General features: G+C 40.2%; 1 protein-coding gene across 1 annotated transcript in view; it reads right to left on the reverse strand.

Moving 5' to 3' along the window:
- Positions 1–25,144, reverse strand: part of ABCA6 (ATP binding cassette subfamily A member 6) — a 66,439-nt gene that overhangs the window by 35,515 nt on the left and 5,780 nt on the right. The window contains exons 4-14 of the mRNA XM_055133610.1: positions 24,416–24,577; positions 22,472–22,575; positions 21,916–22,142; positions 18,242–18,383; positions 16,200–16,385; positions 13,586–13,733; positions 6,357–6,525; positions 3,936–3,994; positions 1,058–1,168; positions 483–658; positions 143–262 (exon numbers count right to left, since the gene is read on the reverse strand). Of these exons, the coding sequence (XP_054989585.1) occupies positions 143–262; positions 483–658; positions 1,058–1,168; positions 3,936–3,994; positions 6,357–6,525; positions 13,586–13,733; positions 16,200–16,385; positions 18,242–18,383; positions 21,916–22,142; positions 22,472–22,575; positions 24,416–24,577 (1,604 nt within the window). The remainder of the gene's footprint in view (positions 1–142; positions 263–482; positions 659–1,057; positions 1,169–3,935; positions 3,995–6,356; positions 6,526–13,585; positions 13,734–16,199; positions 16,386–18,241; positions 18,384–21,915; positions 22,143–22,471; positions 22,576–24,415; positions 24,578–25,144) is intronic.

Below are 25,144 nucleotides of genomic sequence, written 5' to 3' on the forward strand. Positions count from 1 at the left end.
TAATACATGACCATTCTTATGTGCATAGACTGCAGGCTGTATCTTGACACTCCACAGTGAGAAAGCTACTACTCTGTGGGGAAAGAAGAGCTTCACTTAACTGCCATCACCTGTCTTCATCCCCGCGCAAAATCTCACTTACCTGGGGGTCTCCTAAGATGGCAATCCCAAAGGTCAGCTTTCTCTTCTGTCCTTCATTCAAATGTTGAGCAAGTTTGTCCTGGATGTTTTGCATGCTCAATTCCAATAAAACTTTTTGTACCTTACAAGAAAAGAAACAAACCTTAACATCCAAGATGAGTTGATTCTGGCATATCTAACTGTTGTAATAGAAGTGGATTTTTCTATGGGATAGTATTGCCTAAATTTTATTCTGAACAGGGCAAGTCCATCCCAGAGGGACCTTCTGTTATTATGGTTCCACGTGGCAAATGATTGACAGCTCCCTAGCCCCTATCCCCCCCGCACACATGCCCACTGACCTCTTGTTCCACAGCTTGTGGCTGAATCCCTCTGATTTTAGCAAATAGTCTGAGATTTTCCTTGACTGTGAGCATATCAATTTGGACATTAAATTGTGGGCAAACACCAGTTCTCTTTCTTATGTCCTCCAAGTCTTGCATTTCAGAGATGTTTTTATTGTAGATAGTAACTGATCCTAAAATAAAAGTTACACATAATGCAGCTGACAAGAAAACAGCTTTGACAAATGTTTGGTGAACTAAATCAGGAAAAAATGTTGGTATATATTCACAAATGTCTAAAATGCTGACTTGTGGATTTATTGACAACTATTTATTATTCTTACATACTCAGAAGAGTGTATACCATGCATGGAATATCACACAGATGGGAATAAAGGTAATGCGTCTCCTTAAAATAATGTAAAACTTAAAATTTACTCAAAAGCCTATAGTTCTGGTAAATATTAGATGAACATTTTCTTTTAAGCAGTCAGATTTATGGCTTAAAATGAGTCATGTATGTAACTCCGTTGTCAATGTGTTCTCAAACAAATGACTTCATTTCACCCTTTAGGAAACTTGTTTTCACTCACCTTCTGTAGGAACAGACAATCCACTGAGGACATTAAGTAACGAAGATTTGCCAGCTCCAGTACGACCCAGAATTGCTGTGATTTCACCTTCATATATGTCTAAGAACAAGCCTGTTTTTAGAATAAAATATTATAAGTAAAAGCCATTATAGAGGTCTAGTTTTGAAAATAGAACAAGAGAATTTGTCTTCATTTTGTATTTTCATTCATATATTAAAAATAAAGTCCTCATTATTTTCTGCTTGCTACAATAATATGCATAGCACTGTAGCACTGTCATCTCGTTGTTCGATTTGCTCCAGCGGGCACCAGTAACGTCTCCATTGTGAGACTTGTTGTTACTGTTTTTGGCATATCGAATATGCCACGGGAAGCTGGCCAGGCTCTGCCGTGCGGGCGGGATACTCTCGGTAGCTTGCCAGGCTCTCCGAGAGGGGTGAAGGAATCGAACCCAGGTCGGCCGCGTGCAAGGCAAATGCCCTACCAACTGTGCTATCGCTCCAGTGATAGCTATGCTTACACTAGAATATTTGAAAATGCAATACAATCATTCTCTAAACTGCGATTGATCCTCATTTCTAGTAATAGAATACACTCATTTCCAGGATAGACAGGTATAAGTATCGAGTATGTTTTGTGAGATCTGAAACTGAAACTCTGAGTCCCAGGTCCTGTGGGCTGCACCTGTGTTCCTGTGAGCAACATCGCATCAGGACCCGTGACTCAACTGGTTTCTGGCAACGACAAATGCCTTGGGAGGATTTCATTCACAAATCACGAATCACAAAATCCCTTTGATCGTCGATTTCTCAAGCAGGCTCAGTAACGTCTCCATTTGTTCTATCCCTGAGATTTTAGAAGCCTCTCTCTACTCGGCCTTCCCAACGATGCCGCATTGGAGGCTCTTTCAGGGTCAGGGGAATGAGATCCAGCTTGTTACTGGCTTTGGCATATGAATACGCCATGGGAAGCTTGCCAGGCTGTCCCATGTGGGCAGGAAACTTTCAGTAGCTTGCTAGTTTCTCCCAGAGGGAGAAGTAGGTTCTAAGATATCGCTTCTGGGAGCTTGCTTTTAAGTCTCTGAATGTTGGCTGTTGATGGGATTACACACACCTGGTACTCTGCCGGTACCTTCATGTGTGAGGCCTGTCTGAACGTGTGGAGAGGGCCTTGAGCATGGCTGTGGCTAGGTTCCGGTGGTCTTCGGCCACCAGGAGCTCTGCTCGGGGCGGGGAGGGAAGCTGGAGCCCATCCCCTCCGAGAGGCCCCGGGGGAAGACAGCCAGGCGCGCGGGCAAGAGACTCTCTGCCCTCTTCCTCGGACAACCAAGGTCCATCTGTAGAGGATTTCATTAATTCTTATAAAATCAGTTCGGTGCCTGTGGCTCTTATTTCTGTGCACCTGATGGACAGCCTCTCCCCTGGGGTGTCTACTCCCTGTTGAGCTTCTGGAATGGCGGCTCCCAGTTGCTTTCTTGAGAATAGTTATCCCCCTGCGACGTGTTACAGAACCCTGCCTGCGCTATGTGCTACCTCTCCCAGTCTCTTCCTGACACCACAATGGGTACAGGCACAAAGCTGATATTTATTTTGGTTTTTTGGGAGGCGTGGGGAGGGATCCTTTGTACTGACTGCCCTCTGACAGGCTGGCGGATGAGCATGTTAAGTCTCCTTCACAAGCCCGTTGGATGGTCCAGCAGCTGGACCTGGAAGGCCTGGTGGCCCATCAGCGCAGAGCTGAGATTATGAGCGTAGAGGAACTAAGGCTGGGCCTCTGCCAGGCAGTGCTCACCTCCAGAGTGGCCGGATCCCAGCCCTAGGGAGTGAGGCTACACCATCCTATGTTGGGCTTAAGAAGCCCTGAGGAAATCCAATACACAACTCAGGAAATCCAATAGGAACACGGTGAAAAGTCCGAAGGCTCAGCGGGACTCTGTCTGGTGGCATCCGCACTGGACTACCTGGTCATCTCTGGAGGCAAGGCTGCAGCGGGCCACAGAGGACACTGCAATCCTATTGGCTATGGCTCCCCTTGGGAACGAAGGCTCACACTCGGGCAACGGACCCCTGTGTTGGTTTGCTGAGACCCGAGTCTCATTTCCACTTTGCAAGCGCCAGCATCAGACTGGTGCTCTCTGAGTCTTGCGTGTACAGCTCTCCCCCCACAGTGCTCACCCCAGCGGGTGTTTTCGGCCAGGTACCAGACTCGCCATCCCTGTTCTCCTCCAGTTCCTGTTCCTCCCCTCCCCGGAGCTCCATAACGGGACTGAGCTTGCAGAACGTTTCCGTTTTATTCTTTATCTGTGTGGCTGGCACAGGAGTGCTCACAGAACTCTGCCTTTTTTTTCCCCTTTTAACCACCTTAACCTTAATTTTAAATCCGGATGCTTTTTTCTTGCAGCTCAAAGACAACAAAATGTGGTTTATAAACAAATTTGTCTTTTTGTTTTGTTTTGCTTTGCTTTTTGGCTCACACCCGGCGATGCTCAGGGGTTACTCCTGGCTCTGCACTCAGGAATCACTCCTGGCGGTGCTCGGGGTCCATATGGGATACTGGGAATCGAACTTGGGTCAGCCGCATTCAAGGCAAACGTCCTACCTGCTGTGCTATCGCTCCAGTCCCATAAGCTTGTCTTTTAAACAATAAAGTTGTCATACTTTTCATGGTGTGATCCCATTTCTGTAAGTTAATAGACCCGTGACCCATCTGGAAGGATTTTGCATCCAGTGTTCAATCAAGATTTCTTTCCAGGTGGTAGAGTTAGATGGAACCAATTTTTCTTTGTCTGTTTTGCTCAGCCTCACTGCGTTTTCCCCCCGACATTTAATTTCCCCCATTTTATCTCATCATCAATAAAACAATGAAATATTTTCTTTACCTTTCAAGGCTTCCACTTTTCCAGACTTTCCTTTATATTCTTTTTTAACATTTCTGATTCTGAAATAACACAAAGAAATGCATGCTTACTTTGCCAGTTCAGAAGTGAAAATAGGATGGATCACCCCCTCAACCCCCCACCCTCGCTCCACCCCGTCCCCCCGGTTCTTTAGGGCAAGGTGCATGACCATTGTTTTGGGAAACAAGGGAAGGCATAACTACCTTACTCAGAAAAAGATGAATTTAAACATTTCCCCTGAGACAGTGTCTCTTTAGAAAGTTATCATTAAACTATTAATGTTTTGCTTAGAAAAATAGAAGGCTCTGGGGCTGGAGTGAGTGGGTAGAGCATTTGCCTTGCACGCGGTCGACCCAGGTTTGATCCCCAGCATTCCATAGGGTTCCCTGAGCACCACCAGGGGTAATTCCTGAGTGCAGAGCCAGGAGGAACCCCTGTGCATTGTTGGATGTGACTCAAAAAGAAAAAAAAAGAAAAATAGAAGGCTCTATAAGGAGTCTCACTTCCTTCTAGTTTTAGAAAACGCGTCCCCAAAATCAGTTCATTAATAATCTGAAAAATTAGCCAGCATCCTTTATCTCTTCCGATCCTAGTCTTCTATAAAACCCTCCGTCACCTTCATTCTCTATGGTTTTATTTCTCAGAGCATCTCTTTGGCCACTAACTCTGCTTTAGATCTTAAATTTTTCTACTGTCAAGAAAAAAATTCTCAAAAAGTATAACTTTAATAATTAAAACTTTAATAAATAAAATGTGTCAAGACGACAGCTGGGGCTGAGACCGGGGTGTGGGGCAAGGCAGATTGGAGAGGGAACCTTGGAACACCAGTGAAGGGAAGTTGACATTGGTGGCTGGATGGGTAATGGAACATTTATGTCTGAAACTCAACTATGAATCACTTTGTAGCTCGTGGTGCTTTAATAAGATAGAATTTGAACAAAATGAAGTATAAATTTGGTATTTTCAATTTTTTTACTTCTAAGCTTCTCAATCAGCGGCACTCTGGCTTGTGAACCTCATCATTTGGAGTCATTTATGGTCTCCTAATTACCAAACGCAGCAAGTACTGTTCCATCCTATCTTACTAAATGAAAGAGAGAGGAATGTCATACTGTCCACTGATAGATTTATCTCACCTGACAGCTCTGCAGTACTTAGATTATGGATCCAGATGGAATTCTAATCTCAGTACCCCATTTAAAAGGGTGTGATATTACACAAGGTACATAACATTTCAGTAGCACTGTAGCACTGTTGTCCTGTTGTTCATCAATTTGCTTGAGCAGGTACCAGTAACATCTCCATTGTGAGACTTGTTGTTACTGTTTTTGATATATCGAATATGCCATGGAGAGCTTGCCAGGCTCTGCCGTGGGAGCATTATACTCTCAGTAGCTGGCGGGGCTCTCCGAGAGGGACAGAGGAATCGAACCCGGGTCGGCCGCATGCAAGGCAAATGCCCAACCCGCTCTGCTATCTTCTCATTTGTATAAATATGCCTGAATTTTAAGTCTTTCATGAGAAACGCATTATTTGGACATAATTGGTGAATACTACTCAATAAATAAATGGTTAATACTGTAAGCTAATTCTTTAACTTCAAGGTACATCAAAAAATGTACAGGACCTCTTCAATGTTCAAAGGTCATTGGATTCAAGCCCAGTGGGTTCACAGCTCTGGGATCGGATCACTGAAGGGAGGGCCTGGAAGAGCAGATAGTTTAAAGGTTCCTCCTCTGAGTCCGTTACAAGTAATCCTACAAAGAAGATGCTGTTTTTGTTTCACAGAGGACACTGAAACTCAGAAATGTATTTTTTTCTCCATGATCACACATCAAATGAGAGGGGAGTATGGTACTAAGATAAGAACGTTTCTGATTCCAAGTTTCTTCTATCCTTACTGAGAATCCCAGCAAAACTATAGAAAAAGGAAAGTGTGGCAGAGAGCAGAACGTATGAAAGAGAGGTGGGAGGACCAATGAGTGAAACAGGAAGTCAGACAAGAAGGAGACTCATGAGCAACGTTATATGGAGCTAGGCAAGGAGAATTTTTCTTGCGTGATGATGGCCAGGGAAGGTTTTGAAGTGATGCTCACAAAACCCATTTCCTGTATAATATTTGTCTCAGAGTCTCCTGTTGCTTAATAATTGGAATATTGAGGGTGGAACGAAAGTACAATGGATAGGGTGTTATCTTGCGTACTGCCAATCCAGATTCAATCCCTGGCACCCCTTAAGGTCCCCCTGACCCCTGAGTTCAGAACCCAGAGTAAGCCCTGAGAACCTTCAGGCTTGGTCCCCAAACCAGAAAATTATAATAATAACAACAATAGATTTATTAAGATTAATTAATCGAATATTGACTCTTTAACCTTATACACTTATATTAGCACGTGTGGTTACCTGATAACTTCTTTTCCTTGGTATTCTGGAGGTATGGGCTCAAAATAATCATCAGATGGGTGTTCAGTATCTATTTCCTTCTCAATGACCTTATGATTAATCCTTTGATGTTGGAAACGAGATGATGAATTCAGGAAAAATAATGGAGAATAACGGCTCTTATTTCCATCTACTAAATTAGGATGCAATAAAACGTTGAATCAGTAGTGTTAAAACAGCACACAAAGAAGTTTTGCTCAGATAAGAGCAGAAAGTCTTGGATTTTTCACCATCATGAGAAATTGATTTCTTTCTGACATCCCATTATTAAGGGGAGAAATATTGACAATGAAACAATGACAAGTCAAGGCAATAGTATAGTTACAAAAGTTAGGTTATAGAATAAAACTTCAACAAATGATAAATCAAGTGTTTGTACTAAAGGTGATCTAAAATATACTTAGGAGAATGAATAAAACAAAGTATTTGGGGAGAAAGATGATAGGGCACATAAAAATAGTTGAAGACATGTTTGTGAATATAAATTGTTCTACCACAATGCAAATTAATCAAATTTTATATATGTATATATCACATAAAATGGAAAATTATATTTATTCAATATGAGTAATAGTCATTTTCTAAATTTAAAATAATAAGAGATATGTTATTAAGGACTTTCAGATAATAACCAGAATTGTAAGAGAAGAATACAAATAAGCACACAGGAACATTTAAGACAAATTTAAATGCAGTCACAGTTGAAGAAATACAACAAATAAAATAAATTGTGCAACGAAAAAAATCATTCTGAATTTAGTGTGTGTGAAAAAATTCTGGGCTTGGGTGAAGTTTTTGGTTATTTGAAAGATTTTGAAAAATCTGCCTGGATAATCTAGTTCTGTAAATATAACAATGTGTAAAGATTTTCTAGAAAAATGGTGAAAGCATCTTTTCCACTTTTCATTTTGTCATTTCATTTAAGGATACACATATCAAATGGTCCTCCCAGAAACGGGAAAATAAGAAAGACATCAACTACTTTGCATCTAAAATCCTTTGTAGGTTTTTTATTGACCTTTTTCCTTCATTCTTGTAAGAACAAATATTTATTAGGAAGCATTTCTGCCGTATAATGGCTTAAATTAACCAAAACCAGCTTAAGAACTAATTAATTTTGGTCCCGTGCCCGCCCGCGGCAGCGGGACAGCTCGGAGCACCCCCTCCCCGCCGGGCAGGTCCCAGTCATTCGCCCACCGGGCCTGATCCCGCCCTCCCGTGTCCGAAAAGGTTAGGGGCGTGTCCTGTCATTTGGGGGCGTGGCCTTAAAAGTGGGCGTGGCCTGTTTCCAGAGCGGCGGCCGCTAACGCGGCCGCAGATATTTTTCTTACCATTCCACGCATTGTCCTTTGGCTACAATTGATTGAACTCATTTCTCCGAAGAACTCCCTCATCATCTTAGTTACTATATGTTGATACTCAACTAACCTAGCCTATCCTAACTTCACAAAAACTGTCAATGAACACATCAACTTGCACGGAAAAGTACTTTGTCAAAAGAGCATAACCAAAAATCTTTAGTCGAGATTCCTCCCAAGTTAACGAGAGCTCCAGATAGTAAAGCCCATAACAACATGAAGAAACTGAGAAAATCCCCACCACTAGGAGAGAGCCAAGAAAATATCTCACTAACCTCAGCAGCGACCTCCCAGAAATACACCCTCCTCTCAGATAGAGAATTCAGAGAGGAAATTGTCAGGATGATTCATGAACTCAACACAACTATGGAACGAACATCCAATAAATTAAGGGAGGATATGGATGCCGCGTTGGAACGCTCCACCAAGATAATCCAGGAAGAAATGAGAGCAGAAATTTCAAAGCTACGAACAGAAGTCACACAACTAAAAGAATCAGTAGATGTAATGAAAATCTCCGTAGGAGCCCTCAATAGTAGAATGACTACAGCCGAAGACAGAATCAGTGAACTTGAAGATGAGCTGCACAAAGCATATAGACAACAGCAAATAATGGCAAAAGACCTCAAAATGGCTCTAGAGCGAGTTAGAGTCCTAGGGGACGACCTCAGGAGAAACAACATAAGAATCATGGGAGTGCCGGAACCACACGGAACCAATCCCAATGAAAAAAACACCATTAAAGACATCATTGCTAAAAAATTCCCAGAGCTAGAGAATGTGGACATCCAGATACAAGGAGTCCGAAGGGTGCCAGCTAAAAGGGACCCAAATAGAAAATCCCCAAGGCATATCATAGTCAGAATGATGGATGCCGTGGATAGAGACACAATACTGCAAGCAGCAAGATCAAAGAAGGAGATCATATACAAAGGCGCACCCCTTAGATTCACAGCAGACCTATCAGAAGAAACCCTCCAAGCCCGAAGACAATGGTGGGATATAGTGAAAAAACTTCATGAAATGAATGCCTCACCAAGAATACTCTACCCGGCTAAACTCTCAGTTAAACTTGAAGGAACCATACATTATTTCATGGACAAGCAACAGCTCCGGAACTTCATAGACTCAAGACCAAATTTAAAAGAAGGACTCAAAGGGCTACTATAAGACAAGGAAAAAGACCTATAAGAACAACAAACCCTACAAAAAAATGGCACAAAATCCAATGACAATAATCTCTCTTAATGTTAACGGGCTAAATGCACCAATCAAGAGGCATAGAGTGGCAAAATGGATTCGGAAACTAAACCCAACCTTCTGCTGCCTACAAGAAACACATCTGAATAGCCGGAACAAACACAGACTAAAAATCAAAGGATGGAAAACAATCCTGCAAGCAAACAGCCCCCTCAAAAAAAAAAGCAGGGGTGGCCATACTAGTATCCGATAGCATTGATTTCAGGCTGAAAAAGATCAGAAGGGACAGCAAAGGTCATTTTATATTCATCAAGGGATATGTGCAACAGGAAGAAATCACACTCCTAAATGTATACGCACCTAATGAACGACCATCGAAATACTTAAAAGAACTCCTAACAGAATTTAAGGAGGACATAACTAGCACCACGATAGTAGTTGGAGATTTCAACACTGCCTTATCACCTCTGGATAGATCGACAAGAACAACACTCAGCAAGGAAACGAAGGCCCTGAAGGAAGAAATGGAGGAGACAGGGCTAATAAACCTATACAGGGCTATATACCCCCAAAAGAAAGAATACACATTCTTTTCCAGTGCACACGGAACATTTTCCAAAATAGACCATGTTCTGGGCCACAAGTCATACCTTAATAGAATTGGAAAGATAGAAATTGTATCAACTATCTTTTCAGACCATGATGCACTGAAGATGGAAGTTAATCATGCACAGACTCGGAGAACCAAATCAAACACTTGGAAATTAAACAACTCACTATTGAACAATGAGTGGGTCACGGAGGAAATCAAGAAAGAAATTAAGAGATACCTCGAAACAAATGAGAATGAAGACACAAGCTACCAGAACCTATGGGACGCAGCTAAAGCTGTGTTAAGGGGAAAATTTATAGCTCTGCAAGCCTTCCTCAGAAAGGAAGAAAGGGCCTATATAGATAGTTTGACTTCGCAGCTCAAGATATTAGAAGAGGACCAGCAAAAGGAACCCAAACCAGATCGAAGGAAAGAAATAATAAAACTTAGAGCAGAAATTAACGATATGGAAACCCGAAAAACAATCCATAAGATCAATGAAACAAAGAGCTGGTTCTTCGAGAAAATAAATAAGATTGATAAACCGCTAGCAAGACTCACAAAGAAAGAAAGAGAGAAAACCCTAATAAACCGAATCAGAAATGAAAAGGGGGACATCACAACAGAAACCAAGGAGATTCAAAGGATCATCAGAGACTACTTTGAAAGTCTGTATGCCACAAAACAAGAGAACCTAAAAGAAATGGATGAATTCCTTGACTCCTACAACCTCCCAAGACTGAGCCAAGAAGACGTGAAATACCTGAATAGGCCCATAAATATCAAGGAAATCGAAACGGTAATCAAAAGTCTCCCCAAAAACAAAAGCCCAGGTCCAGACGGATTCACTGGCGAATTCTTCCAAACATTCAAAGAAGACTTGTTGCCAGTTCTCCTTAAGCTTTTCCAGGAAATCGAAAAGACAGGAACCCTGCCGAACAGTTTCTATGAGGCACATATCTCCCTAATACCAAAAGCAAACAAAGACACCACTAACAAAGAAAACTATAGACCAATATCCTTGATGAATACCGATGCGAAGATTCTCAACAAAATACTAGCAAATAGAATCCAACAACTCATCAAAAAGATCATACACCATGACCAAGTGGGATTCATCCCAGGGATGCAAGGTTGGTTTAACATTCGGAAATCAATCAACATAATCCATCACATCAACAAAAGTAAAGATAAAAACCATATGATCATATCCATAGATGCAGAAAAAGCATTTGACAAGATCCAACACCCATTCATGATAAAAACTCTCACCAAAATGGGTTTTGGAGGAACTTTTCTCAAGATAGTCAAAGCCATCTACCATGAACCTATGGCGAGCATTATCATCAATGGAGAAAAACTAAGGGCTTTTCCTCTGAGATCGGGGACAAGACAAGGATGTCCACTCTCACCACTTCTCTTTAATATAGTACTGGAAGTATTAGCAATAGCCATCAGGCAAGAAAAAGATATTAAGGGGATTCAGATTGGAAAGGAAGAAATCAAGCTCTCACTATTCGCAGACGATATGATACTATACCTAGAGAAACCTAAAAGCTCTAGTAAGAAACTCTTAGAAACAATTGACCTATACAGTAAAGTCGCAGGCTATAAAATCAATACCCAAAAATCCATGGCCTTCCTATATGCAAACAATGAGACAGAGGAAAGGGACATGAAAAAAGCAATCCCATTCACAATTGTGCCCCAGAAAATCAAATACCTTGGAATCAGCTTAACTAAAGAAGTAAAGGACCTCTACAAAGAAAACTATAAAACGCTACTTCATGAAATAAAAGAGGACATGAGGAAATGGAAAAATATCCCCTGCTCATGGATAGGGAGAATAAACATTGTCAAAATGGCAATACTCCCCAAAGCATTATACAGATTTAACGCGATCCCTATGGGGATACCCATGGCATTCTTCAAAGAAGCGGAGCAAGCAATCCTGAAATTTATATGGAACAATAAACGCCCACGGATAGCTAAAACAATTCTTGGGAAAAAGATGATGGGAGGCATCACCCTTCCCAACCTTAAACTCTACTACAAAGCGGTAACAATTAAAACAGCATGGTACTGGAACAAAAGCAGAACTGCAGACCAATGGAACAGGGTGGAATATCCCCACACACAACCTCAAATGTATGATCATCTAATCTTTGATAAAAGTGCAAGAGATGTGAAGTGGAGCAAGGAAAGTCTCTTTAACAAATGGTGCTGGCACAACTGGACAACCACATGCAAAAAAATGGGCTTAGAACTCGATCTGTCACCATGCACAAAAGTCAGATCAAAATGGATTAAAGACCTCAACATCAGACCACAAACCATAAGGTACATTGAAGACAAGGTAGGCAAAACCCTCCAGGATATTGAAGATAAAGGTATCTTCAAAGATGACACGGAACTAAGCAATCTAGTAAAAACAGAGATCAACAAATGGGACTACATTAAACTAAAAAGCTTCTGCACCGCAAGAGATACAGTGACCAGAATACAAAGACTATCCACAGAATGGGAAAGGATATTTACACAATACCCATCAGATAAGGGGTTGATATCAAGGGTATATAAAGCACTGGTTGAACTCTACAAGAAGAAAACATCCAACCCCATCAAAAAATGGGGCGAAGAAATGAACAGAAACTTTACCAAGGAAGAGATACGAATGGCCAAAAGACACATGAAAAAGTGCTCTACATCACTAATCGTCAGAGAGATGCAGATCAAAACAACCATGAGATACCACCTCACACCACAGAGGCTGGCACACATCCAAAAGAACAAAAGCAACCGCTGTTGGAGAGGATGTGGGGAGAAAGGGACCCTTCTACACTGCTGGTGGGAATGCCGGCTAGTTCAGCCCTTTTGGAAAACAGTATGGACGACTCTCAAAAAACTTGAGGTTGAGCTCCCATTTGACCCAGCAATACCACTGCTGGGAATATATCCCAGAAAAGCCAAAAAGTATAGTCGAAGTGACATATGCACTTATATGTTCACCGCAGCACTGTTTACAATAGGCAGAATCTGGAAAAAACCCGAGTGCCCTAGAACAGATGACTGGTTGAAGAAACTCTGGTACATATATACAATGGAATACTATGCAGCTGTCAGAAAAAATGAGGTCATGACGTTTGCATATAAGTGGATCTACATGGAAAGTATCATGCTAAGTGAAATGAGTCAGAAAGAGAGAGACAGACATAGAAAGATTGCACTCATCTGTGGAATATAGAATAATAGACTATAAGACGAACACCCAAGAATAGTAGAAATAAGTACCAGGAGGTTGTCACCATGGCTTGGAGGCTGTTCTCTCATTCTGGGCAACTCAGAGAAGGGAACAGCAAGTAAAATGTGGTTGTTGGTCATGTGGGGGAAAGATGATGCGGGCCAAATATAGACTAGAGACTGAACGCAATGGCCACTCAACACCTTTATTGCAAACCACAACACCTAACCAGAGAGAGAGAACAAAAGGGAATTCCCTGCCATAGTGGCAGGGTGGGGTGGGGGGAGACGGGACTGGGAAGGGGGGGTGGGATGTTGGGTTTACTGGTGGTGGAGAATGGGCACTGGTGAAGGAATGGGTTATCAAACTTTGTAAGGCAGAAACATGAGCACAAAAATGTATAAATCTGTAACTGTACCCTCACGTTGACTCACTAATTAAAAATAAACTATTAATAAAAAAATAAAAAAAGAACTAATTAATTTTATTATATAATAATACAAGTTGCATAACTCACTCTTTGAAAACACTTTCAGAAAGTGATACTGTATAATTAACATGAAATATCATGATCATGATTACATATTTCCTGCATGTATTACTAAAGCAAGAAGTATAACTCTTTATACAAAAACTTATTCAAAACTTTAAATCTGTGAAATTCAAGAAGTTAGTCAACCTGAGATAAGAAAAATTTTCTAAATTTATTTTTAAATATATATTTATATTATTTTAAGGAAAAAATCTTCAATGGGATTAATGCCTATAGAGTGAAGAGAAAAATCCACTATTTACTTACAAGGTAAGATTTTGTCGAAGTATAAAGCCAATACCAAGTACAAAAGGGCAACAAAAGCCAATACGAAAAATGTTGCTATCATTTTATATGAGTATCCTGAAGGGTCAGGAAAAGTTACACCATTCATATCGTAGTCCTGATGAATAATCTAAGAATCAAACAGAAATAATAATTAGCACTTAAATTAAACAAATAAAAAATAATTCAGTGTAGCAGAGGAAAAATAATTTTATTTTTAAGTGGCTTTTCTGAGAAGCTCTTTTAGTGGTGTTATTAATTAAGTTGCTTTTATTTTACAGAAATCAAAGAAATATTAGAAGAAAATACTGAATTAAAAAATAAAACAGTAAGACTAAGACCCGACTTTGTATTCTAACAACAGAATGGTGGTGATCAGAGGGAAGGAGTTATTAGAGTAGAATAAACAGAGAATCAACTGGATGGTGAAGGGTGGAAATTTGACCTTTACTGGTGGATGTGATGTTGTACATATGGCCATCTAGATGCATAACTTGTACGTGAAATTTATACTCTGTTGCAGAACAAATTACCTTCGTAATAATACTTACAATGAAATACACTGTTCTGCAATAGGAATTTAGGTCATAATTCATTTGCATGTTTTCATAAAATCATTGCAATATTAAAAAATATTCCTTCTGCATAACAAATAAATACAAATTTTAAATGATAAAACATTCTTTAAAGCGCCTTAGGATGATTATATGCCAAACACAGTAACAACAAGTCTCACAATGGAGATGTTACTGGTGCCCACTTAAGCAAACCGATGAGCAACAGGATGACGGATACAGTGATACAGAAAGATTTGTATTTGTAATTTTCTATGCATAGATGGCTACTATATTTTAGGCACTATTCCAAGTGCTTTTCATCTTATCCCATTTCACTCACATCATAAACTATATGTAGGCCTGATTATTTTTATCTGCATTTTATACATGATGAAAAAGAGTAGAAAAAAGTTGAGTGTCTAAACCAGATGAAGTCAAAATCAGATAGTGAGCAGGGTGAACTACCCATGATCGTCAACAATTGAAAAATCAATTTCTTTGTTTGAATAAGAAAATCAATAGTACCTTAACCTGATAGAATAATGCCCTTACACTATAATGCAAACTACATATGACATCCAAAATACATCAAATTACACTTTATATAAGTCATCCAAGGTGGCTGATAAAAACTGTGATAAAACCTTTTAGAGGAAGGAATGTTTAAAGGAGTTTTTGGAGCTGTGGCAATGTCTTGTTTCCATTTTGTTTGATTTTCTGTTTGGGGTCTGGCAGTGCTGATGGCTATCTCTGGGTTCAATAACACTTGGCGCTCAAGGGTTATTCCTGGCAGTGCTCAGGAACCATATATAGTGCTCAGACCATATATAGGGCTCAGACCAGACTTTGCTTCATACAAGATAAGCACCTTACTTCTTGTAGTCTCTCTTCAGCTCGATCTCCTATTTTTGTGTTTGTTTGTTTTGGGACCACAATGGGTGATGCTCAGGGCTTACTCCTGGCTCTGTGATCGTGGTGAACTTGGGTGTCTATATGAGGTGCCAAGGATTGAGCCAAGGTTGTCTGCATTCAAAGTAAGCACCTTACCCACTGTACTCTCTCGAATTTGTATTCAAGGTTTTCTTATTTGTACTTCCTTGTCAGGTCATGGTGTGATAACATTTACAAATTTAGCTTAAAGATCTTTTTTTTTTCTTTTTGGGTCACACCCAGCGGTGCTCAGGGGTTACTCCTGGCTTTGCACTCAGGAATTACTCCTGGCGGTGCTTGGGGGGACCATATGGGATGCCGGGGATCGAACCCGGGTCAGCCGCGTGCAAGGCGAACGCCCTACCCGCTGTGCTATCGCTCTGGCCCCATAGCTTAAAGATCTTAAAAAGAAATTTCTATCTACAAGTAATTTCTTTTTCTTTTTCTTTTCTTTTCTTTTCTTTTCTTTTCTTTTCTTTTCTTTTCTTTTCTCTTCTCTTCTCTTCTCTTCTCTTCTCTTCTTTTCTTTTCTCTTCTCTTCTCTTCTCTTCTCTTCTCTTCTCTTCTCTTCTCTTCTCTTCTTTTCTTTTCTTTCCTTTCCTTTCCTTTCCTTTCCTTTCCTTTTCCTTTCTTTCTTTTTTAATTGAATCACCATGAGATACTGTTGCAAAACTTTCATGTTTGAGTTTCAGTCATACAATGATCAAACACCCATCCCTCCACCAGTACACATTTTTCACCACCAGTGTCCCCAGTATGCCCCCCCCTTTTCAATCCTCCCTCTTCCTCCATGGCAGACCATTTCCTCCATATTCTCTCTCTACTTTTGGGCATTATGGTCTGCAGTACAGATACTGAGAGGTTATCATGTTCCGTCCTTTATCTACTTTCAGCACATATCTCCTGTCCAAACAATTCCTCAACCATCATTGTCTTAGTGATCCCTTCTCTATTCCAGCTGCCTTCTCCCCCAGCTCATGAGACAGGCTTCCAACCATGGGGCAATATTCCCGGCCCTTCTACAAGCGTTTCCATTAAGAACAAGTATAAAGCATTTGATAGTTCTAAAAGTTCAATAAAAGTCAAATATCATTGACTTATGCGCTTACCTGAGTCATTCCAGCAATAAAGGCAAAGGGGCTAAAAATGCACAAAATCCACTCCAAGAATGAGGGGATTTGCCTATAATATACTGTGAATCCCACACCCCCCCAGAAGATGGTGAGGGCAAATATCACCAAATTTGTGAGGGCAGTTCTCTTGATCAGCACGCTCATTAGGAACGTTAATGCCACCTGCAAGGCAAAGACACCTTGCTGTTAGATATATCCACTTCACTAAGAATCATTGTCAGCACAATAAAATAAGGATCTTTGTATCATTGCATTCATATCAGTGTGACAGTAACAGAAATAACAGAAATACTAAGATAGAAATATGCTCTATCCTTCTGTTGATCCTACTGTAAAGATGGTCCTTTGTCCTACTCCAAACCTGGGCTTTATGCTAAGAAAAGGTGGGGAAGAGCTAATTGAATTGCTTTTTTTTTTTTTACTTTTTGGGTCACACCAAGCTATGCTCAGGGGCTGCTTCTGGCTCTGCATTTAGGAATAACTAACTTCTGGCAGTGCTCAGGGGACCACATGGGATGCTGATGATCAAACTCAGGTCAGCCACACACAAGGCAAACACCCTCCCACTGTACATACTATTGCTCTGGCCCCACTAATTGATTTGTTGAATAAAGGATAGAAATGCAGGCTTGGCACTAAAGGACTGTATTAAGGATAAGCATCAACATAGCTTCTGCAGCAAGGACAGGGAATCTTTTGTTTCTGCCAAGGACCATTTGGACATTTATAGCGCCATTCCCAAGCTGTGCATTACAGGTAGATGGGTGACAGGAAGTACAAGAAAGAAGCATGGTTATCTGTCCCATCATGCACCAGGGCCAGACCACATGATTTTATGGGCCCGTGGATCACAAGTTCCCTACCCCTGCTCTGCAGAGAAGGAAGACTGGGATGGCACGGGAAGCCACAACTTGGGATCTCAGAACCAGAAACAATGTTTTGTAAAGCTACAATGTGTTAAAGGAGTTGCAAGAGGAAACAGTCATACCCTTGAAGATTGCTTTCATTAATTATTTAGAAACACTTTTGGCCTATCTATCTATCTATCTATCTATCTATCTATCTATCTATCTATCTATCTATCTATCTATCTATCTATCTATCTGTTGTTTGGGGGCCACACCTGGCAGTGCTGAGGGCTTACTTCTGACTGTGCACATGATCACTCTTGGTGGGCTCTAGGGACTAAATACATTGCAGGGGATCAAATCTGGGTGGGCTGCTTGCAAGGTAAGCTTTACCCACTGTGGCCCCAGATTGATACTTTTAGAGTCAAAGTGTACTTTTTTCTTTTTTTTCAGAGTTTTTGCCAGAATGTCTTTTAAATTTTTAATTCATTTTTTTTTGTTTTGCTTTTTGGGTCACACCCAGAGATGCTCAGGGGTTACTCCTGGCTCTGCACTCAGGAATTACTCCTGGCGGTGCTCAGGGGACCATATGAGATGTGGGGAATCGAACCCCGGGTTGATCACGTGCAAGGCAAATGCCCTACCTGCTGTGCTATCACTCCAGCCTTGATTCGATTTTTAAAGTCTAATTTTATCATTTTTTTCATTCCCAAAAGACACTCACAGAGACAGACAGACAGACAGACACACACACACACACAGTATTGTTCAGGGGTCTTGGACATTTTGGTGATGTGATATAGAGGTGAGGCAACTATGTATATCAAAACCATGAGTCAATGCTAGGGAGGCATGTAACCTGAACTATGATAGGTAGATTCTTAAAATGAGTTTGCTAAGGAGGAGCGCTGGGGAGACAGACACCAAGAGGGTCATTGAGGGAGGAACATGACACTGGGGATGGGTTTGGAGTTGAAGCAGTGAATGCCTGAAACTCTGTTATCAATAGATTTGTAAATAATTGAGTCAATTAAAATTTTAAATTTAAAAATAACACACAAAAAAGAAGGAAACTTTTTAAAAGGTGACTATATAAACTGCTAGCGCATTAAGCATTGCTACATGAACTCATCTAAAGCAGACAAAGTAGTAATAAGTACATAAACTTACCAAAGACATGCCATATAAGAAAAAGAGTGTGAATATGACCATGAAACCAGTCAGGATTATAATGTTTGTAGTCGTTATGACAATTGTAATGACTATGGAAAAAATGAAAATGAAGGCAGCATACATTAATCCCCAGGAGAGCCTATACAAAGACAAAAAGTCATCTCAGTGATTATTTTAGCTTTACTATGAAATATTTTAAAAAGCCAATGATTAGCCTTGTCCCAGCAACATAGATGAAGCACTTCATTATTTACAAATATTTATTGTCATCACCGGGCTGGTGCATGCTGTCTAGTGCCATCTGTATTCGTGACTTATCTACAGAGAATGAACATTGATTGAATAACTTCATCATGTGCATATTCTGAAATTTGCTTTTATTAGTCAGTATATACTACATTATATTTTGTCACACTCTATTGTAACAGTCTATCCCAGTGTGCATGTACTTTGTTTCTAATATTAATGTCTAACACAGTGTTGCTAAGAACAGCCATGTCTTTGGAAAGAAAAAGTATAGTAATTTCTCTAAGGCAAAATTGCTGCCTGAAAGGAGTTAAGAGTCTTGTTTCTCCATATTCATCATGTAATATCAAAGTGTTCTAATTGTAGAGCTGGAAGGAAACTTAACAATTGCTAATTAATCAAATAACAACAGAAACATTAGGGACAGATGCTAGCTGTTCTTAAAGATCTCAACCAGTTCAAGTCCATTTTCTATCGTAGGAGATCATCAAACTGTCATAATTCTAAGTCCTTTCCATTAGTGCTTTGATGACCCATCAGTCCTTTATTGAAATTGATACATTTTATGCAAATTAATTTAACAAATGAATAGTATTAAAACAAAATGAATCACATTCAATATTGTCCTATGTTAAAGTCAATCATACAGAATATACTAATAAATATAAATTATTTCACACAAACTGATATTAATTATGGCATAAAAGTCTTCACTACTTTGATTTAGATGTACTAGTTCACATTTTTAGGGAGTAGTTATTAATACTCATCAATCATAGATCTAAAAAGCCTACTGCATATTTTCATCCAAACTTCTCATTTTATCAATTAGAAAAATAAAGTATATTATTAATGAATGGGTCTAATCATGGTTAACAAAATAAATCAATAATAGAGCTAAGATGAAGACATAAACTTCTCTTAGCTCAGAGTTCTTCCTTATGCATAAAAATGTTTAAATAAGAAATCCAAAACTGAAAAAAAGCAAAAAGAAATTAAAACCCAGAAACTTGTGTTTCAGTATGGCTCCACAGAGCAAGTTCACAACTGATTTGACAGATGGCATGCTGTCCTTGCAATGACTCCAGCGGCTTTAGAACCATCAGCATTTTTTGAAAGTATGCCACATTCTGCAGAATCCAGTTTCTGGGACCAGAAGAAACCTATTCTTGGTAGGAATTGAAAACTCTCACAATAGGGGAGTCACAATGGAAGAAATTACTCACTGTCCTAATGTCTTAGGGAGCTAAGGGGGCCAAGGGGTTCTGGGTAGGAGTTGTTAATAAATCTCTGAAAACCTTCATGATCCAGTAACAACGACAAAGCAACTCAGCTGTTCTAAAGAGTAAATCCTAATTATATTTCACATTGATTCTCCAAGTTTTCATAAAATGTACTTCTAGTGAATAGTCTATGCAAACAAAATGATTCTACAATTTTTCTTAGTTTTAAATATATGTATATATAATTGATTTCTTCTATGTATCATACATTTAATTTACTAAGTTTAAAAACTTTGACTTTTGACTTTTCTTTTGACTTTTGAGCCACATCTGGCGGTGCTACGGTACTTGCTGTACTGTTGTCCCGGCCCATTTTTCCAAATTTTAAGCTACATTTAAACTAAGAAACACTTATTATGAGTTCTCCATGCCTTTCTGGTTTTTAATTTTGCAGGGGAAGAATGTAGTGCAGAGGCTTGAGCAACAGTTGTCAAAGTTACTCAGAGTTACTCTTTTTTGGGGGGGTTGGGTGGGGGCAGAGAATGAGTGGTCACACCTGTACACCTGTCTCTGCAGTCAGAAATTACTCAAGGGTTACTCCTGGCTCTGCACTCAGGAATTACTCCTGTTGGTACTCAAGGAGCCAAATGGGATGCCGGGAGTCGAATCTGGGTCAGCCAATGCAAGGCAAACGCCCTACGTGATCACTGTACTATCGCTCCAGCTCCCAAACTACAAAGGGGTCACTCTTGGTACCACATAATGAGGGAACTGTGATATTGGGAGCCAAGTGAGAGTCAGCCACAAGCAAGGCAAGTGCCTTAACCCCTGCACAGCTTCTCAGGCCCCACGGTTCTGATTTTAGCCTAGAGTTGGCCTAGACCCACCTTCTCCCCAGTAATGTGATCTCACAGAGGGTGCTTTGCCCTCAAACGTGCTCTGCCCTGCTCTGACAGATAAGCCTTCTAAACAGATGCCTCTCACTTCCTCCCTACAGCACTTTAGTTCTCTTTGTGGCGTTCCCAAAGTTCCACTGCAGGGGGAAAAAAAAAACTTCCCTTTTTCATTTCCAAACACAGTTTCCTCTTTTTTTCCATTTCACAATTAATCCATGCTTGAATTCAAACTCTCTAGTAATTAAACACATCTTATAAAAGAAATTCAAGTTGCCTACACCGTGATTTTATTTCAGGAAACACACATCTGGAATGGCCCATTAGATAGTTCCTCATTCGTTGCAGAGAGTTTGATATCAAGAATATTTTCCTGATATGAAGCATGTCAGAGAAATGCCTTCTGGAATTCAATATTAGAAAAAGCTTAGGTTTCTTTCGGGTGGAAGTAACAGGTGATCAATCTCCCCACCTCCCATGTTTTTCCCTAGTCAGTACAAATTTTGTGGCTAATTAATTATATTGCAGAATTTTCCACGTTGGCCTCTTGATTAGCTTAGAATTTGTTTGATTGGCCCTTTTATTTGTTCTATTTATTTAGAACACTGTATAGGCTCTTCAAGTATTTAAATTTATTATAACATACATGTACACAATATGAATATACACATGTGCATGTGCATATTTCAAAATCACCTTAAGTCTTTTTCAGGATGGGGAAAAATGGAAGTATTCAATGCATAAAGCAAATGCTCTTATTAAACTTGTCCTCTATGCCACCTGTGGGCAGTTCAAGAAGAGTTGTAATCAGGGCACCAGGGTTGCTCTTCCAGTTCTCTGTTCCATCATTTATTCAAGACTGGGCAATTCTTTTGTTGTCTTTGGTCTTAAATGCACAACTATCACAGTATTAACATGTTTCCTCTGGACTCCGTAAAGAATACTCAGCAAATGATCATCATTGTTTTACAGGCAAACTTTCACAAAGACTACACTAAAGTGTTAGAACTAAAGTAAAAGTTAAGGGCCAGAGCTATAGTACTGTTGGTTGGGCATTTGCCTTGCATGTGGCCAACCCTGGTTTGATCCCCGGCATCCCATACGGTACCCCGAGCACCACTAGGAGTGATTCCTGAGTGCAGAGCTAGGAGTAAGCCCTGAGCATCACTGGGTGTGACCCAAAAATTAAAAAAAGAAAGAAAAGACAAAGTAGGCAAAGTTTAAGATGCGTCATTCTAAAAATGACTACATTAGTTCACTGCTTCTTCTTCATTTCCCTGATGTTGAACTACTGAAATCAGTCACTCACCAGAATGCTGAATCTTGAAGACCCATCATTTTCATCACATCCTTCCTCTTTTTTCTCTCTTTTGTTATATTGAGCGATAGAAAATATGTCAGTGGAGAGAAGTAAAGCAAGCAATAGAAAATAAACATTTCATTTTGTAGAAAATCTTTAGAGATAAAAGGCAACGTCTTCATATTTATAGCGGTGACAGACATCAACTGTTCCATCACAGAGTGATTTGTCAGGACCTAGAGGGGTGTTTAAACAAACCAAATCATTGAAGTAGAGAAACCAGCAAAACAGAAATACATTATGGAGATCAGGCTAGAGTCAAATGCTTGGTTTCAAAATTGTTCTAGGGTTACGTAAGGTCCATTCGGAGTGGTTGTTTTTATATTTCCTTCCATTTAAAACCACTAGAAAATTTGAAGTTAAAAAAGGCAACGTCTTTTTTGCCTAAATCCAGTTTTAGCGTTTGTAATATAAATATATGAACACTTAACTCTATGCATTGTTTTTCATCAATATATTGATGCCGCTGGAATTAGTTGACAATGACTATTAAAACTTTTCTTACTTGTGTAATAGCAGCATTGATTGCAGCTTGTAAAGGCACAAATCCTCTATTCCAGTATCTGTCCGCTAGACACATAAACTTTTGATTTTCATCCCAACAATGAGCTATAAACAGCAAACAACACATTACCAACTTTATGGGCTACCGGCCCTTAGAAAACAGAAAATAAGAATCCAAGAAAAAGCAATGTGCAATGGGGGCCACCAGTCAGAACTTCAACCACACAGGAAAAAAGGAACTAATGAAAGTTCTTTACAGGATCACTTCAGTCATGGACAGCACCCCTGCCAAGAAAGCTTCCAAAGTTGAAAGCATATTACTCCAACCATCCTGGAATTCTTGTTGTTCCTCAAATTGCCAAATGCAGTTAGTTTAGTGCTAGAACTTCAGATGGCAGGGGGCTCAAATTTCATTCCAGTGGATTTACAGCTAATTCCGTCCCCCATCTGGATCTCTTCTTAAAAGATCGCAAGTCACCTCCTCAAAAGATCACCTCTTGTCACAAACGTGTTTCCTGGCTGTCATCAATAAAAATATCAAACTTTCTTTCAGGAATGAATTTCCTGAATTTTTAAATGAATAGTTGAACCAGCACCTGGAAAAATTCATTGCTCCTGCCCACATGTATCTCCTCCCTGGTCCTGATGAGAATGGTTTGTTTAATTCTGTTTAAATTTAGTTTAATTCTGTCCCCAGAGTCCCCTACACTGTAGAATGGGATTTCTAAGTCTATGATGAATAAATGAATGAATGAATAAGAATCAATTCTGTTAGTCACAGTAGTTCAACTCCTTTAAAAAAAATTCCTGGAATCTATTTACTTCTCTCCTTCTCAGCTTCCTTTGCTCTGGTCTAAACTACCATCAGCTCTCAAGGATTTCCTTGCATTCTCCCTGATCCCTCTGCAACTTACTCTCTGCGCCATAACCAGAAGGTTTGCTTAGGACCTCCTTACTTCTGTGACTCTGCACTGCCTGAAGCTTATGAAATGCCACTGGACCTAGTCACTGAGTTACTTTGGAATCATTCTCCTGCCCCCTCCTTTTACAGACCCCTGCTCAGCTGCACTGCGTTTATTCTGTGGAGTCACCAGCTCCTTCACATCTGCCCTTTTCTCTGAATTAAAAGTCATCCATCATCTTACAAGTCCATTATCTTCTTATGTTCACTTAAACACCCCCCTTTCACCTGGTAGAACCTCTGCAATTCCATTCCCGATTAGGAACCCCGGGTCTAAACGGAAGTCCCTACACCTGTAAAGAGGTCAGTGTCTGAGTTTGATCAGACTTGGGAATCCTGTTGCATCTTTTGTCATTGGCACCTGTCAGGTCCCTATGTGTCTGTTGGATGGGGGTCAGGGGGCCCTTGGAGAGTCATCTTCTGATGGGAACGTACAATTCAACTTGAAAAGAGTTCAGAAACTGAGAATGCCTTATCTGTTTTCTCATCAAAATAACTCTTCTCGGGGGCTGGAGCAATAGCACAGCGGGGAGGGCATTTGCCTTGTATGAGGCCAACCGGGCTTCAATTCCCAGCATCTCATATGGTCCCCTGAGCACCTCCAGGAGTGATTCCTGAGTGCAGAGCCAGGAGTAACCCATGTGCATCGCCAGGTGTGACCCCAAAAGCAAAATAACTCTTCTCTTTGTTGCCCTATCTACTCATTACATTGAAAGCAAGAATGTTGGGACCTAGAGACTAAAACACTGGCCTTAGCACGCACAAGCACCAGAGCTAAAGGAGTGAGAACCTCAGAGAGCACTAGAGCTGAGTTTATGAATATGGAAACCCAGGATGTGTTGTGTAACTTTGAGGAGTTCCACAGTTCAACCTGTTAATATTCCGGCCAGGTATGTGTGATATGACAGTCATCAGCAATGGGAAGGAAGGGTAACAAGAAACAAGCAAACAAGGATCTGCCCTAAGGTATGTGATGGAAAGTACCTGAGAAAGTATCTTCCTTCAGGAATGGAATGGAAAACCCCTGAAAAAATGTTAAGTTGTAAGAAAACATGTCATTGAAGATGATTCCTGCTGCATAGGGGAGATGATCTTCAACTATTTCATCCAAATGTGTTCTGTTGGCTACTCCAATGACATTTTTGTCTGTGAATTGCAAAACAAAGATAAAGATTTGTTACAGAGATTCCCTCAACTGAAAATGGTATCTGACTATGTCACTATAGATATTTCACTGTCGGTAAACGAAAATCATTTTATATTTAAAATGAGGGGCAGGTTTCGTCTTAATATTTTAGATTCTCGAGTAAAAAATATCCATGAGAGGGGGCTGGAGCGATAGCACAGAGTGTTTGCCTTGCATGCGGCCAACCCGGGTTCAATTCCCAGCATCTCATATGATCCCCTGAGCACCACAAGAATAATTCCTGAGTACAGAGCCAGGAGTAATCCCTGTGCATCACTGGGTGTGACCCCAAAAGAAAAAAAATCCACAAGAATTGTTTTCCTTTTAATAATGGCAAGTATTAAGGACTAGAGAGATAGTACAAAAAAGGCCAATCCCTAGTAGGTGCGCAAGTATTGCCAGGGGTCACTTCTCTGCACAGAGCCAGGAATGTTCCCTGAGTATCACTGGGGTGATTCAGACCCTCCTCCCCAAAATAAAATTAAATAATACAAGTATTATATGCATAGGGTAAATTCTATGTATAA

Source organism: Sorex araneus, chromosome 3 (genome assembly GCF_027595985.1).
Source record: "Sorex araneus isolate mSorAra2 chromosome 3, mSorAra2.pri, whole genome shotgun sequence".
In the NCBI taxonomy this organism is placed as follows: Eukaryota; Metazoa; Chordata; class Mammalia; order Eulipotyphla; family Soricidae; genus Sorex; species Sorex araneus.